Source organism: Magallana gigas, chromosome 10 (genome assembly GCF_963853765.1).
Source record: "Magallana gigas chromosome 10, xbMagGiga1.1, whole genome shotgun sequence".
Lineage (NCBI taxonomy): Eukaryota > Metazoa > Mollusca > Bivalvia > Ostreida > Ostreidae > Magallana > Magallana gigas.
In genome coordinates, this window is record NC_088862.1 from 15847039 (window position 1) to 15863896 (window position 16858).

The 16858-nt window shown below is 33.0% G+C and overlaps 1 protein-coding gene across 2 annotated transcripts in view; it reads left to right on the forward strand.

Moving 5' to 3' along the window:
- LOC105332712 (integrin alpha-6) overlaps positions 1–16858 on the forward strand; it is a 36965-nt gene that overhangs the window by 11124 nt on the left and 8983 nt on the right. For both annotated transcript variants that reach the window (XM_011435397.4, XM_011435398.4), the window contains exons 3-20: positions 2800–2888; positions 3360–3524; positions 4025–4070; positions 5274–5399; positions 5731–5938; positions 6442–6544; positions 7129–7264; positions 7753–7847; positions 8224–8528; positions 9146–9311; positions 10054–10224; positions 11231–11313; positions 11629–11782; positions 12235–12413; positions 13127–13210; positions 13992–14097; positions 14614–14733; positions 15300–15365. In XM_011435397.4, coding sequence (XP_011433699.3) covers positions 2800–2888; positions 3360–3524; positions 4025–4070; positions 5274–5399; positions 5731–5938; positions 6442–6544; positions 7129–7264; positions 7753–7847; positions 8224–8528; positions 9146–9311; positions 10054–10224; positions 11231–11313; positions 11629–11782; positions 12235–12413; positions 13127–13210; positions 13992–14097; positions 14614–14733; positions 15300–15365 — 2402 coding nt within the window. The remainder of the gene's footprint in view (positions 1–2799; positions 2889–3359; positions 3525–4024; positions 4071–5273; positions 5400–5730; positions 5939–6441; positions 6545–7128; positions 7265–7752; positions 7848–8223; positions 8529–9145; positions 9312–10053; positions 10225–11230; positions 11314–11628; positions 11783–12234; positions 12414–13126; positions 13211–13991; positions 14098–14613; positions 14734–15299; positions 15366–16858) is intronic.

The following is a 16858-nucleotide window of genomic DNA, read 5'->3' on the forward strand; positions in this document are numbered from 1 at the left end:
TGTCTTTTTCATAAATTATAATATTTTGGACATTGAAGAATAAAATGAAACCCGTCTTCGATTTGTTGAGTATCACAAACATCACATAATCGAGCCTGCCTGCTTTTACCTTGGTATCTTCCTGTTTCAATATTTAAACAATATGAAGACAGTCTTAAGATTATTCTGGATTCATTTGGTTTTATTAGGTATGATTGGATTTTCGAATAGGTAATTGAGTTTTGCAAGATATCTGTATATTAAAATACACTTTGAATTTTTCATTAAGGCATTGATTTCTTGCATGTAAATATAAAATATAACAGAGGGGGGGGGGGGGATAAATTTGAACATAGAAAAATAGGTTCATATGTAAGGGGAAAATAACAGAGGGGGGAAATAAAGTGGAGCATAGCAACTTAGTTAAGGGGGAAATCACAGAGGAGGAATGATATGGACCTAGCAACATAGGTAAGGGGAGATAAGATAGGAGAAAATAAAAGAAAAAAAATTGGAAAATGACATATATAGGCAAAGCATGTAGTAAATGTGTATTGTCAAAACAATAAGGAACGTTTAATTTATAAGTTAATGAGACTGTCCATCAGCAATACACCCTTTACATGTTTTTGTGTACATGTAAGAGGGAGAGCCAGATTCTTTGTGTTTACATGTAATTAGGCAAACCAGACAATTTAATGAAGTGGCTGAAAGGATACGAGTCCAGAATAAACGATAAATATGTGCATTATTTATTCTATTTTGAATACTTTAGGTATTAAAATTTTATTTATAAATTACTAATTACTGTATTACATGCACTATAGGAACTGATAATGAAACATTGAAGAAAATTTAGAAAACCAATTAGTTTCTGATGCCAATTTAAACATCTTTTTTTTTTACATTAAAGATGAGAATATTTCATGGCTTTAAGAGAGCTTTTTGGCCATGTCCATTTTTAGACCATATTTAGTATATTATTATAATTTATATTAAGAGCTCTAGTGTATAAATATAAACAAAACCATTCAAATTCTAAATATAAATATTATTATTTTTTGGATTTTCCTTTGTTAATTGATAGTTTGGGTTAAAAAAAATTATATAAATTTTAAGGCAAATTATTAGATTGGTAATTTTTATACCCCCGCTCCGAAGGAGAGGGGGTATACTGTTTTACCCTTGTGTGTGTGTCTGTCTGTCTGTCCGTCTGTCTGTCCGTCCGTAACAAAAATTTCTGTTGCATTTATCTCAGCAACTATTTATCGCAGATGCTTGAAACTTTAACACAGTGTTTGTTAAGGCATGCCATATCGTGGGATATATTTTTGTACCAATCGGACGTCAACTTCCTGTTAAATGACGACTTTGTTTATTTTTAGCAAAAATTTTCAAACAAATTTTTGTCAAAGAATTCTCAGCAACTGTTTATCGCAGATGCTTGAAATTTTTACACAGTATTTGTATAGGCATGCCATATCGTGGGATATATTTTTGTACCAATCTGACGTCAACTTCCTGTTCAATGACGACTTTGCTTATTTTTTAACCAAAATTTTCAAACAAATTTCCGTCAAAGATTTCTCAGCAACTATTTATCGCAGATGCTTGAAATTTTAACACACTATTTATATAGGCATGCCATATTGTGGGATATATTTTTGTATCAATCAGACGTCAACTTCCTGTTAAATGATGACTTTGCTTATTTTTGAACCAAAATTTTCAAACAAATTTTTGTCAAAGATTTCTCAGCAAATATCTATTGCAGATGCTTGAAATTTTTACACAATATTTGTATATGCATGCCATATCGTGGGATATATTTTTGTACCAATCGGGCGTCAACTTCCTGTTCAATGACGACTTTGCTTATTTTTTAACCAAAATTTTCAAACAAATTTTCGTCAAAGATTTCTCAGCAACTGTTTATCGCAGATGCTTGAAATTTTAACACACTATTTGTTTAGGCATGCCATATTGTGGGATATATTTCTGTAACAATCGGATGCCAGCTTTCTGTTAAATGTCGACTTTGCTTATTTTGCATATTCACATCAGAGCAGGGGTATCACTAGTGAGCATTGGCTCACAGATATCTTGTTTTACACTCAAACCTCTATATTTACATACCAAATATTTTTTGCATGTAAGTGTGTGAAAAGATATTGCAGTTATAAGACTGTAACACACACAGGGTACTCAAAGGTTAGAATGACTAGTTTTATTATGACGTCACAAACATTGAACGCTGTAAAATGCAACGTCACAAGTGAGAATCAAAGATCACGCTTGTGGCTGTTACAGTGGCTCTTCCATTAATTTGAACTTACCCATAGGATAAAACAGAAATTTTGACGTAAAAATCACATTTGCAGACAAGGAAAGAAGTTTAAAAAATGTAAATATAAGCATTAAATCATAATTTTTTGAAAGATATAGTCTCATAACTGCAGCGGTGTGTGCATACAAATTTTCATAACGCGCTAGCGCGCGTTATTCAATTTGTATGCACACACCGCTGAAGTTATGAGACTATATCTTTCAAAAAATTATGATTCAGTGCTTAAATAACATAACAATCACAAGTGCAAATTGAAAATAACAGACTTTTAAATCGTATTATCCTTTAAGAATAAATTTAAAGATAATTTATGTTACCATAATTTACTTAATAAAACGTCTAAAAATATTAAAACAGTTAAACATAATTATACAACTACATGTATTGATTTCTTCCTCTAAATTATTTCTTCCTAATGAAATTTGTTTCCAACTTTGTAATGCTAATTAATTTGTTCTGTTTCGTCCTAACAGAGGCTGCATTCAATGAGCACACCGTGGAGATGACCAACGGTCAATGGATGGGGGGCACCGTCAGGAGCTCTGGGGAAGGGATCGCCCTGGTAAGCCACACACAGTCGCAGCTATTTTTAGACTCTATAAATCTTTTTGAGACAAAAGGCTCAGTGAAAAGTTAGAGAGAAAAGTAGCTGGAATACATGCATTTGGAATTTTTTCTTTTCTATATTATAATTATATAAAAGGATATGATGAAAAATGTCATTTCATTAAAATAGCAAACTTTATTTTTCATTAATATTCGTGGGTATTTTCATGGATTCAATAAAAATCACTGTTTTAAAGATACTTAAATTCATGGCCAATAATCATATCAGTCTCAATGGTAGTAGATATTACACTTCAATTTACATTTGTTTTCGTGGTTTAACTAATTAACAAGAAAATCCTCGAAAATTAATATTCATTGAATATTGATGAAACCACAGAATTAAAATTTTTAATGTAGATCTGATGGGTAATTCCTCCTTAAGGCGATCATACCTGTATGTAATACAATGATGTCTGTTTTTCAGGCCTGTGCCTTTAGGTACATGCAGAATTATAACCCCCTGGGGCGGTGCGCCTCCCTGTTGAATAACCTAGACCCTGACCGAGAGATCCGTCAGTGTGAGGACGACGGTCGAGACAATGAGGGGACGTCCTACTGTCAGGCTGGGGCGTCGGCCCTGGTCACCAGGGTGAGATTTTCACTGTCCTTTTGGAAAAGTTGAGCTTCAAGCTGGTCCTGATTATGCATTAATTGCTCCCTTAGATCTATATATAAACAGAAAATGTTACCAATTGGTCAAATTAAATTTTTCTTTAGAAAGTCAATTATTTCTCCCTTAAAAAAATGAAAAAAACCATCATGAACCCAAAGATAAATTGTCTGTTGCCTCCATGTTTGCTTTGTCCATTTTGAAAATAGTGTAAATTAGCCATAATATGCAGAGTAATCTCCCTTATTCAAGAAAGTTTTTAAAAAAAATATTTTTTTTGAAAGACAATGAATTAGATTTATTTTTAAAAAGCTTTACAAGTGACAGAAAAATTTGATATGCTTTCGGAGGGTTATAGTTTGACAAGGGTTATGTGTCACCTGTGGACTTTTTCATCTTTTATGTGAAACGAAAATAAAACACATGAATTAAAATTGCACTTTTTTTTTGGTAGATAATTGATATTTTTCATTTTAAAGGATGAGGAGATAGTGCTTGGGGCCCCAGGATCTGTAGACTGGACAGGTACGTTGTACTAAATGAAGAAATAAGTGTGCATACAAATCAAGTATTTTTATAAACCTCATATGCGCAAATCTTGAAGGTCCAGGACCCCCCTCCCCCCTTGAAATTTCATACTTAGTAAAGGACTATGTGCAGTATTATGCATTTTTCACCCCAAATTAGAGTCTTTTAAAGAGCTTTAAAAATAAGGTGTAAGATAGTTGAAATCATATTGAAAATAAGTGTGTAAAAGGTTTTTAGCACAGTGACGTCATAATGTAGAAGTGACGTCATAAAGATTGTCTTATTTTGATAAATTGATGTTTTGTAGCAAAATATGGGTGTTTTCCGATGGGTTTTTGACTGGGAAACATTGAGCGCAGGCTTGCTCAAGTACCATTTTTCAGTATGATGTGTATAATTTTAGGAAGAAAAACATACATTATAATCATACTTGAGCAGATTTGCGCTCTATACTTCCAAATGCAAAATATAAAGAAAAAATGACAATATTTTCATTTGTTTGCAAAATTGCGGGAATTGGGCCATTTAGGTGACGTCATAGATAAAAAGCGAATGAGCAATGATGACTGAAATCAAGATTAAAGTGAATGGCATCCTCTGTACAATGATTTATGAAGATTTGATTTTTATATGATACTACTTAAAAATTCAGATATTTGATCCTACCAAATATAGTCCTTTACATTGTGAAATTACAAAAAATAGGTAGAGGAACCCTGGCAAACAAACTTATTTCTTGGACCTCATATCCCCCCCCCCCCCCCTCCTTCTTGTAAATTTTTTGGATTTGCGCATACTTGGTACACAATTTGTCAACTGAAGTTTTTATTTTTAAGCAATGCACAAAGAAAATAAATGAATTGTATTTTAAGAATTAACTTTTGTAATCACCTGATGAGGTTGTTATTATAAATATTTTACAATGATCATTCTATTTTTGTGAACTTAAGTTGTTGTATTCAAATGTAATTATTAATTTTATTTGACATATTAAAACTTTTTGAAATAAAATAGCGCAGACATAATGAGCACATTCCGCCTTTTAATTAGAATCCCTTAGAGCAATACAAGCAAAATAAACATAAACATGCAGTTGAAATACAAGTTACATGTACAAGTCCTAAATGGGTTTGTAGATTTTCTCAACTGCAAGAGACTGGTTACGTTTTAAATCGTAATATTGACATTTTATTTTTGTAGGCCAGATTTCCCGTATTTACATCACAGGAGATATATTTAACTTCGGAAGAGACAAGTCCTGGAGCCACACCTACGCATATCAAGTGGAAGAAAATCCACCTGCAGTGGATAAGAACTCTTACATGGGTAAATTCTGAATTCATATACAAAAATTCTCTCATTAATCCATTTAACTGAAGATGATAGAATTGCTTAATTTTCCCAGATTTCAAGTAAACCATGGTATTAAAACAAGCTTGAAACTGATGAATGATTTAATTTGGTGTTAAACATCCATTGGAGCATATTTTTCCTCTTATTTATGGTGTCTAACAGCAAATTTCTCTTAACTAATCATCCAAATAATGACCAAAAATCGCATGTGATTTTAGGATTCTCAGTTTATGTCTGGACAAATTTTTCCCTTCTTTCCGTAACTAAATGATTGATTGTAAAGTTGTGGGTTTTTGTTTTTCAGGATTTTCAGTGACATCTGGCAGATTCCGGGGATTCAGCGAAAGGGTTTACGTGGGAGGGGCGCCGCGATCGAACTCCACGGGCCAGGTGGTGGTCTTCAGGAAGGACAAGAGTAACCTGGTGTACTTCAAGCAGAGCATACTCAGTGGCACCATGGCATTCTCCGCCTTCGGAACTGACCTAGTGGCGGTGGACTTTGACAGTGATGGGTAGGTCTACCGTGGACTAGAAATGCATTACAGTAAAACACGGTTTTAGCGAACACGCTTATAATGAATTGACGCTTACAGCGCAGTGAATTTCATTCCCCAAGTCTCTATTTCATGTTGTAAACTTGACGGATATAACGAATTACGCTTATAACGAAGTAATATTGCCCGTCCCTGGGACTTCGTTATAAGCGTGTTTTACTGTACTATAATGTTATACACTATGGAAATATGTTTTCAATCAAATCATTGTATTATTTTATTATATCATTAATCTCAAAAGGAGGATTAAAGTTCTTGCACTATGATGTAATTCTTTACCAAACCATGAAATCTCCACCCCCAACAAAATAAAAATTATTTTAAAGTCTTACAGCTTCAAATCTTGTTTACCGCATATATAGCACACTTCCAAATATTTTTCCACATGAAACCCTCATGAGTTGAACTTTTTTATTGATGTTTTATAATATGAATTAAGATAATTGAAATATCTCTTACAGCTTTGATGATTTAGTTGTGGGCTGTCCATTATACACCAAAACTGACGTCAACACCAACATGTTTGCCGGTGGAGCCATCTACGTATACAGCAGTAAATCTCCAGTAAGTGTCTCGTCCAAATCTACGCAGACAATGGGGAACAACTAAGAGAGGCATTAAAGATCTGCCCAGCATTTTACAAAAGAACTTACGACAAAGTCGTAAATATTTTCAGTCTCGTAAAATGATCTTTAAAGAACAAAATTGACATAAAACCATTTGTTTACAAATCTTTCAATCCCCATAATTACATTTTCCTGCCACAAGAATAAATCATTGATGAGTTGGTGATTTTAATTAGCATTCATAGATTTGGTCGTAAGTTGTTAGTTCTTTTGTAAAACGCAGCTCAGGTTCTCAATTTATGCCAGTCTTTTACAAAGCTTGCAAAATTTTCTGCACAATGTTAAAATATTTCTTGCGCAATCTACACAGAATAGAACAATCAAAATCAATTTTTGAAGACAACGCTAATATCTGCCATATCTTTAATTTCATACGTTTTACATTTAATAAGTCAGGTTCCTTACATTACTTCTGTTGAATTTTTAAAAAAATATTTACACAAGCTACAACCACCAAAACTATCCTAATAAAAATTATTTTCTGAGTGTGTAACTTTTTTTTTTGTTTCTGTGATTTCACAGCTGACGTCTGCCACTGTCCCTCTGATTATCACTCTGGACATGGCGGAGAGTGAATGTGAAAAGATGAGGTGTCTGGAGGCCAGATTCGGACAGTCTCTCTCAAAAGCTGGAGACCTAAACCTTGATGGGTACCCAGGTAATTCTGTTATTTAGTAATTGTAAGTCTTAGAGTGCTGATATGCATAGAATATACATGTACCTCTTTACATTCATTTTTATGCATAAAATTAGATTGTTGGTGTGTATGGAATATACCTTCTATACATTCATTTTAATGAAATTTTCATTCTCATCAACTTTTTGGGTATTGACCTTTATGTACATGTAATCGAAAAATATTTTCTACAACTTCATAACCAGCTTAAGATCGTTCATAAAATTTTATGACAATAAAGATTATATTTCAATGTAATTTTGTGTTGTATCCTAGAATATGGGAATTTGATACGGTATACATTTGTACATGTAAAAGGATAAAAAAGTAAAATAACCCAAGGTTAATCCCTTTGAGATAGACCAAATTTGTACATGTAAAAGGATAAAAAAGTAAAATAACTCAAGGTTAATCCCTTTGAGATAGACTAATGTTTTTATCCAATATATTTTATTTATTTGTGTTTGCAGATCTGGCAGTTGGAGCTCCGTACGACAATTTTGGACGCGGAGCCGTTTATCTGTTCCATGGCTCAGCCAAAGGAATCAATCCTAAATATGTTCAGGTATTTGGCCAGAATTGACAAAGACCTATACTGTTGACTGCAGATATGATCGAATAGATGTCAATGGGATAAATGTTTGCGAGATTTGCCAGCAATATCTGCCTGCAAAAACTTTTTAGGTTAACGTTTGTGAACTAAGTGTTCTTTGTTCTGTATGTAAAGGGAAATTAATGAAATGACTATTTGCTCACAAAATTAAGCCTTGGTTAAGAATTTTTAGTTAGCTGTTTGCTAATAAAATTCATGAATTATGTATCGAGTATTAGTTGAGAATTTTTTTAAAATATGCCGAAAATTACAGGATTTTTTATTAGCCTAAGTTCTTTTATACTTTTACGTATAAGTACTATAAGCACTGTAATTGTGTTTATTGCAGAAAATAACAGCTACTGAGGTTGATCCCAGTCTCCGTACATTTGGATATTCTCTATCTGGAGGTCTGGACCTGGATGACAATGGATATCCAGATGTGACAGTTGGTGCCTATGGATCCAACAAAGCCATCATGCTCCGGACAAGGCCCATAGTCCATCTCTTTCCCAACATCACTTTCTTTCCTAAAAAATTTAACCTCAGTAAACCCGCTGGCTGTCCATTTGATGATCCCGCCTTTACTACTAAACCAAGATACTGCGTGGAGTTGAAGATCTGCTTAAAGTTCAGTGCCAAACCGGTACACAGGTAAACATTCAAGTGACTTTTAATTTTGCTATAAAAAAAATACCCTTAACTTAAGAATTTACAAGAATGTTCTTATATATATGATAAGTAAAAGGCCTTCTCAGGTGAATACATGAAAACCATTTTTTATTTGTGTGAGAGAAAATTCCACTAGTTTCTAGTTGTGAAAACAATTTCTCTGTCTTTTAATGTGTCTTCTAATTGATTAGCTGACGTAAGAAAGCAATGTCAAGAAAGTTCTTTTTTTATGGATGAGTTTGTCACTTTTATATCATGAAATATTAAAAGTTGCTACATAAAGTACCATCCCTACACACAAGATCTGCTTTTATTACTGTAAAAGTGGTTATTTAGGCTGGTGGTTTAGGTTAAGTAAGTTTTCTATGGTCAAACAATACAAGTGGGTATTGAATACGCAGATGCCTGATATAACACTATAAAATGTTGATTTTTTTACCAAATTGGGGAAGCGGGGAGGTATTTAATGCAGTTTTTAAGCCGACCGTAACTAGTGTAAATTTTCTCCATGTGTAAATAACCACTTTTGCAGTAGGTTACATGTAGATGAGTATTGTACTGTTAATTAGGACAATGGTTTCGGCTTTTATCTTCTCCAGCTTTTCAACAGCTCAAAAGTTTGATGTGAAAGTAGTGGCGGAGAGGGACAGTGTGGAGAAGAGGATCTTCTTTAAGGGAGCTCCGCAGCCCGACATGGTGTCCTATATCCAGGAACTCAGGTACCAGGACCTGGAGGGCTGTAAGAGACATGTTATATACCTGGCTGTAAGTACCTGTACTTCTATATACCTGTGTACTGTAGTTTCCTAATTAAACGCCAGAAATTGCTAGTCGTGTAAAATCGTGAGAAGCATATCTCGCGGATTTAAAAATCTCAATTTAATTTTTCGAGCAAGTGTTAACTATTTGGAATTATTATTTAAATTCGGCATTTGTGATTTTATTTTCTCAGGATTTGATGCAAAACCATTAAATCTTAGAATTAAGTACTTGCGTAAAATAAGGAATCTACAGTTCTTTTACATTTTCATCAATTGGTATAAACATGTACATACCTGAATATCTGCCTGTAGTTACCTAAATATCTAAACACTTGTAAAATTTGATATCTTATTAGTCTCTTATACTCAATTTTAATAATAATTTGTAATCTACATGTAATACATGTGTAAACCAATTTGTGCAATACCTCTGTGTTTAGCACACCTGTTCGGCAAATAATTTAAATTGATATTGGACCATATCTATTGTATTTGATGCATATTTTCAGTTATATGAAATGTGCATGGTCTTCATGGATTTCTCTTAATATGTCTGGACTATTTGAAGAATGTATGATATCAGTTAGAAATTGTATCAATTGTTTTTATTAAAAAAAGGTCAATTTTCAGCATGCATTATGTCAACAATTTTGACAAAGACTGTATGGCATTTTATTATTTTTAACTTTTCAGTGAGTATTAAATTGTAAACTGTAATGAAAAATATGGTTTTATATATCTTTTAGGACAATATCAAGGACAAGTTGACTCCAATACAGATCGATGTCTCCTACAATCTGCCCGAATCTCGGACACTGCGACGACGACGTCAGGCTGTTGAAGATATCAACAAGTATCCCATTCTGTTGATTGTCAACCAGACAGACGAGACGTCAGTGACGTCCTTCTCAGAAAAGGTAATATATCTGTATTCTTTGTTGTGTAATGGATATTAGTACCTGTGTTGTAGATATCTGTATTGTTATTGTGTACTGGATATCTGTTCTTTTGTCATTTAGTGAATATCTGTAACTGGATATCTGTACTGTTGTTGTGTATAGGATATCTGTACTGTTGTCGTGTTGTGGATATCTGTTACTGTGTAGATATCTGTACTGTTGTTGTGTATAGGATATCTGTTCTTTTGCGATGTTGTGGATATCTGTACCTGTGTAGATATCTGTACTGTTGTTGTGTAAAGGATATCTGTTCTTTTGTCATGTTGTGGATATCTGTACCTGTGTAGATATCTGTACTGTTGTTGTGTATAGGATATCTGTTCTTTTGTCGTGTTGTGGATATCTGTTACTGTGTAGATATCTGTACTGTTGTTGTGTATAGGATATCTGTTCTTTTGTCGTGTAATGGATATCTGTTACTGTGTAGATATCTGTACAGTTGTTGTGTATAGGATATCTGTTCTTTTGTCATGTTGTGTATATCTGTACCTGTGTAGATATCTGTACTGTTGTTGTGTAAAGGATATCTGTTCTTTTGTCGTGTTGTGGATATCTGTTACTGTGTAGATATCTGTACTGTTGTTGTGTAAAGGATATCTGTTCTTTTGTCATGTTGTGGATATCTGTACTTTTTTATGCTTTAGATATCTGTTCTTTTGTCATGTAGTGGATATCTGTACCAGTGTTGTGGGTATCTGTACTATTGCTGTTAACTGGATATCTGCTCTATTGTTGTGTTGTGGATACTGATATCAGAAATATTTTTAACATAGAAAAAAAATAAGAATTTTTGCCTTGTAGATACCAAAGTAAGCTTTGTGGAATATGTGATATTAATAAAGATTTTTTTTGTCTGGAGAATACATCTGTTTGACAGGAAACTTAAGTTCTACATTACGTGTAAGATGTGAATTGTTGATTGGTAGTGGTGTACATCTGAAGATGAAATTTTCTGTCCTTTCAGATTGACTTTGTGAAGAAGTGTGGTTTGGATGATATCTGCCAAAGTAATCTAGAGCTTCAAATGGCCTTGAAGCCTCTTCAGAAGTGAGTGTTATGTTTTAATCCTCAAATAAATTATCTCTAGGTTTTCTATGACTGTAAAGTCCTGGGTATGAACAGCATATTATTAATAAACATGAATAATAATCATGATATATCCACGCCTTTTAACATTCATCATGTTTTCTAAGCAAATTAATACAGTGTAAAGTGTGTAGGAATAGGAAAAGATTATGAATATGCAGGTATTAAATATGCATATAATCCGAGACCTTTTCATTAATTTTCAGCCATTTTCAGTTCCATGAAATGGATATCATTTCAGGTCAATATAACAAAAACATTTTCTGTTTTAAACAGAGACGTAAATGAGTATGTTCTGAGTATTGGTGAGAATGACCTTTTCAAGGTCCAGATTAAACTGACTAACATTGGAGAACCAGCCTATGAGCCCAGCTTCTATCTGGTTGTTCCTGAAACCATGCAATATGCTGGCAGCACACCAATTTATCCAGTGAGTATAGATAGGAAACTCTGAAAGTTGACCATGCAATTATAATCAAGAATGTTTTTGAAATTTTGGGATTTCCCACTCCCCATGAAATTACCTGTAGACGCCCACAGATATTCAATGAATATACTTGTTAGATGATACTGCTTTATCAATAAAATTAAAAATTGGGCCTTTTGAATTAACAAACTTATTAATAAGATTTTAAAAAATGATTGTAATGTGGAAGCTATGATTTGAGATGTAAAGGGGTTAATTTTTATAGCTTAACTAGTCATTGTGGAAAAGATTTTTTTTTCCATTGTGAACAAATATTGAAAATGCAAAAAAATCATTTTTCATTGATGACCTTAAGAAAGCAGAGATGATTGTAATATATCATATGATTAGTTAGCCAAATAATCAACTCTTGATTCTGACTTGCAACATGCAATATTATTTGTGTTTATTTTTAGCCTGGACTCTCTCCTCCGGCATGCATAAACATCAACAAAACCACCATCTTCTGTGAGCTCACCAATCCGTTCGGCAACAGCGTCAAATCCAACGAACGCACTGAGTTCAACATCGAGTTGGACGCAACAAATCTACCGCTTAATCTGACAACTTTTACCATCCGAGGACTTTTTAACACGTAAGTTTTCTTCCCGTAATAACATTGTTATTAATGTAGTAAAAACATGCTTCTAGTAAATTTAAGTGTCAGAATGACTGATTTTGATTTCTTAATATTTACATTTTCAAATGTCTTTGTCTCTGCTAACACTATTCAGAATTGATTCGGAACCCTAAAACCCAATAACTTCATTAAACATGAGTGACACAGAATGGGCGTGTGCTATAGCATAACCAAAAAACAGTATACATGTAGTAAAACATAGCATGTGCTACTTAAAAAAAAATGGTTTTAAAATAATGTTGTTTTAAAGTGTACGAATTGGAAATAATATAAATATAAGTAATAAGGAATCTTTCTTTGAATATTATGATGTGATAATTTCGGTCAAAGTGTGGTGAAATCTATCATAAACCTTTAGGGCTTTATTGGATTTGACCACGCCCCGACCAAAATTATCACCTCATAATACTCAAAGAATTATTCCTGAATAAATGTAAATTGTCTTATCCAAACGTTTACTAAACAATTAGTAAAATGTAACTGTTATAGCTGTGAGCATTAATCAAATTGAACTATGTTTACTGTTGTTAGAAGTGAAGCTCTTGCCTCAACGCAATAAAGGGGAATAACTCTTACGGCTCTGATTAAAACAAATCATATTTCGTTTTGATTGACGGGTATAAAACAAGTTATATTTACAATTTCTGTTTGATTCTGTTTTCAAACAGGACGAGCAAGGAGCAGTCTCTGAACAATGACGAAGTGACTCTGCCGGTCAAGATGGTGACAAGAACGAACATCAGAGTGTTTGGGTAAGTACACAGTCAATGTACGAGAGGAAAAGTTCATTCATTAATGAATGACTGTACTTCAAAACTTGATGTGATTTGCATGGTACATATAATAATAATAATAATAATAATAGTTTATTTCCAATTTTGGGCCCAGAGGGCATACAAGATTACAGATATTAGAGAGAAATGCCTAAAAGAGAGATTCTACATATAAAAATAGTCCATACACATACATGAACTTGTAACAGCCGGGCAAATGTACATCAGTATGTCAAAACATATGAACAGTGTGCATATAATATATAGTCATAAAAGTAGTTTACACAAATATAAAGATAGTATCATGATTTGTATAAGTATTTGGAAATGTGATTACATTCATTAGATACGGAAGTCAGGCATGTGTTTGTAAAACTGTTTTAGGTTAATATAGAAATGACTGTTTCATTTTATAAGAAAGCTGGGTGTGTTTATAGAATATTCATCCTGCCTGTAATATGATGTTCTCTTAAAGCAAAGCAAATTTTTTAACACTTGACTTATTTTGCGTAGTACTGTATCAGCTTAATTATGGCAGTTTCAATTTGACCTATGAAATTTTTTTTAGTTGTCAAAAATTAACTTCAATATCATGGTAAAAAATTCCTTCTTTGCATGACATTAAGAACCAATTTCTATTGATGTAAACAAACTCTGAACTTTTTGATTCGGGTTAGGTTTCTGACATTTTGACAATGTTGAGTGTGATGTAAGGGCTTCTTGAGTACAAGATTTGAATCTGTTTTGATTTGATTGACAGGGAGGCTGTACCCGCCCATGATGTTGTGTTTAAGGGGCCCATTAGGGGGGCTAGTGCCATAAGTAATGAAGATGCCATTGGACCTGCTATCAACCATACATATACAGTATGTTCTTTATCTTAACTTATTTCTTGTGTCTTAACAGCCAAAGTAAAAAGCTAGGGACCCCATTTAAACTTGCACAACGCACCGCTTTGAGAGAGAAGCATTTAGAAAAAGTTCATTAATATAGGGCAGATTGAGTATTAAATATGTACCTGTTTCATTGATTCTCATGTAAAATCTAGCCATGTGAATTGATTACATAGATTTTCAATGTACAGGAAGTTAATGACACTAAAATTTGAGCATTTTATTACATCCATGTTAATTTGTACATGGTTATGTTATAAAAATCTCAATGTCTTTGCTATGACATATATATGCTGCACTTGCATGTATAGTTCTCGATACATTTTGACTCTGTTTATCTTGTTATATTTCTTTTTAACGAACGTGTTAAGGATTAGGATTAATCAAATATTCCTTTATAGACAAAACACGGTGTCTGATTATAATGATAAAATATTTGAGAATAACTTTAAAAAATTTGAAATTTTCCTGTTGAATTCATTTTGCTAGATATACAATGAAGGAGTGGGAGCGGTCGGATCAGCAGAGCTGGAGATTTTCTGGCCAGTCGAAGTCAACCCCGGGGAATACGAGGACGGGAAACACCTCCTGTATCTGATGCAGACCGAGGTATGGACACACGAAGGGATCATTATGAATCATTATCTGTTTACTATAGATTCCTTATTTTACCCGAGAACTTTATTCCATGATTTAACCCTTTTACAAGATAATATCCTATAGAATTCCTAGCATTTAATCAGGAATTTACAGTATGGGAAAGAATTAGATACAAGTCATCGAAAGATCTAAACTGAAGCACCGAATGTTAAAATTTATTGAAAAAAAGTTGTAGTTCTTGCTAGAATAACCTGCAGTCATGCATAAAAGAAAAAAAAATACATGTAGATACTAGATGGTGTGTTTTTTTTTACCCAAAGTGTATTAAGTACTTAAAAACATACACACTATCAGGATATACTGAATTTTTTCTTTTTGTTATCAGTAAAAATCCCTAATAATCAAAGAAAAAACAAATGAAGTATATATAGAATTAAGTTAAATATTTTGAGTAACACAATAGATCCCTCCCCTTAACTTTCATCAGGATTCAAAACTATACTTTGATGTGTAGGATTTGTTGAACTTAAAAAAAATAAACTTTTAATTGCATTTGTTGCCATCTTCCATTCCAGTCCTTGGACAGGTCCAAAGCCCAGTGTATTCATGAGCCCGAGTACTACAATGTCCTCGGAGTAAAAGTAAGTGGTGACCTATTTTTACCTCAGCCCCTGTGCATAATACTACAATGCTGCAGCATACGCTGCCCAGTATATATCATGCTCCTCTTGTAACACGGCGCACATGATCATGCTGCACCTTGTAACACGCAGTATACTCCATGCTTCACAGTATTGATTTGGCCACAAACCACCATGCTTCTGATATTTTCCCTTTGTGAATTGTGTGAATACAAATGCATTGCTAATTATTCTTGCAGTTTAGGCATCCTTATTTAGTTTTACCCAATAGAAATGAGCTGTATCAAATAAAGTTGCGGACATATTCACATAAAAATTAGATGCATTTGATAGATTTACGTAAACACTCTATGAAAAGATGCAAAAGACTACTGCCTAGTAAATTTCACTTTATGCACTGTGTACTTAAACATGTAAGAAATTTTGACTATCACATTTAGTCTTTATGTCATAATTTTGGCTACTCAGACAGATCCTTAGTTTTTAACACGGAGCCTTTGGCCACAGATACACACCAAGAATGTGCTTTGACTGTATGAAGCCAGACACATTCACTGACTTGTTGCACCTAAGTGTAGTACCAAATACCGATAGTTTTATCACTGTCCTTCAAGAGTCCTAAACAATTGTAGAATTGTATATATAACTGCTTTCAATATTTATTCTGCAATAATCCATTATCACTGGTTGTATCATGTTTATACCATCCAATATCAAACTCCACTAACATATGTATAGAAATTCCAAGTGTAGAAAAAACTATTATTCTTTCTTCAAAGTTTATCTGTAATTTGTGGTAAAAGATAAGAATTATATGTAGTCTTAAAAAAATCGAGAAATAAGAAAAACCACAAAGCAGTTTTATTATTGATTGATTAAAAAAATTTAAAGGAGATTATTTTTCAAAATAGCTCACAATAAATTTAGGCATACCACTACATCATGTATATTATGGAACAGTTTAATGTACTAGACATTAAATCAAATAGCATCTGAAACCTAAAGTGCTGGTATAATTTTAACAGAATAAAAAGATACAGTAGATAAATTTTCCTTTGGAGACAAAGCTACTTGAAAGATGACCCTGAAATAAGAGCAACTTTATGTGAAAGAATATGCTTAATATTGGTTAATCATCCTTGTCTGATTTGGATATTTAGTATGTATTTCTTGTTCATAAACTGATAATATATAATCAATGCTTTTATATCAATTCTCTTTGCATAAACTGATGCTGTATAAATGTATACTGGAATTTAGAGAAGAAAAAAAATTATTAGCCTCAAAGAAACACTGCTTTTGATAAGGAATTTTCATACTTCAGTCTATGTCATAGTTATTTTTACACCCCCCCCCCCAAAAAAAAAATAAATATTCAGATCAATTGAAAAGAAGTTGATTTTTCATGATGGCTAAAAGTATTAAAGATATATCCATGTAAATAATTTAATGACCAAATATTCAAAATAATGTGAGGAATTGCAGTGTAGATA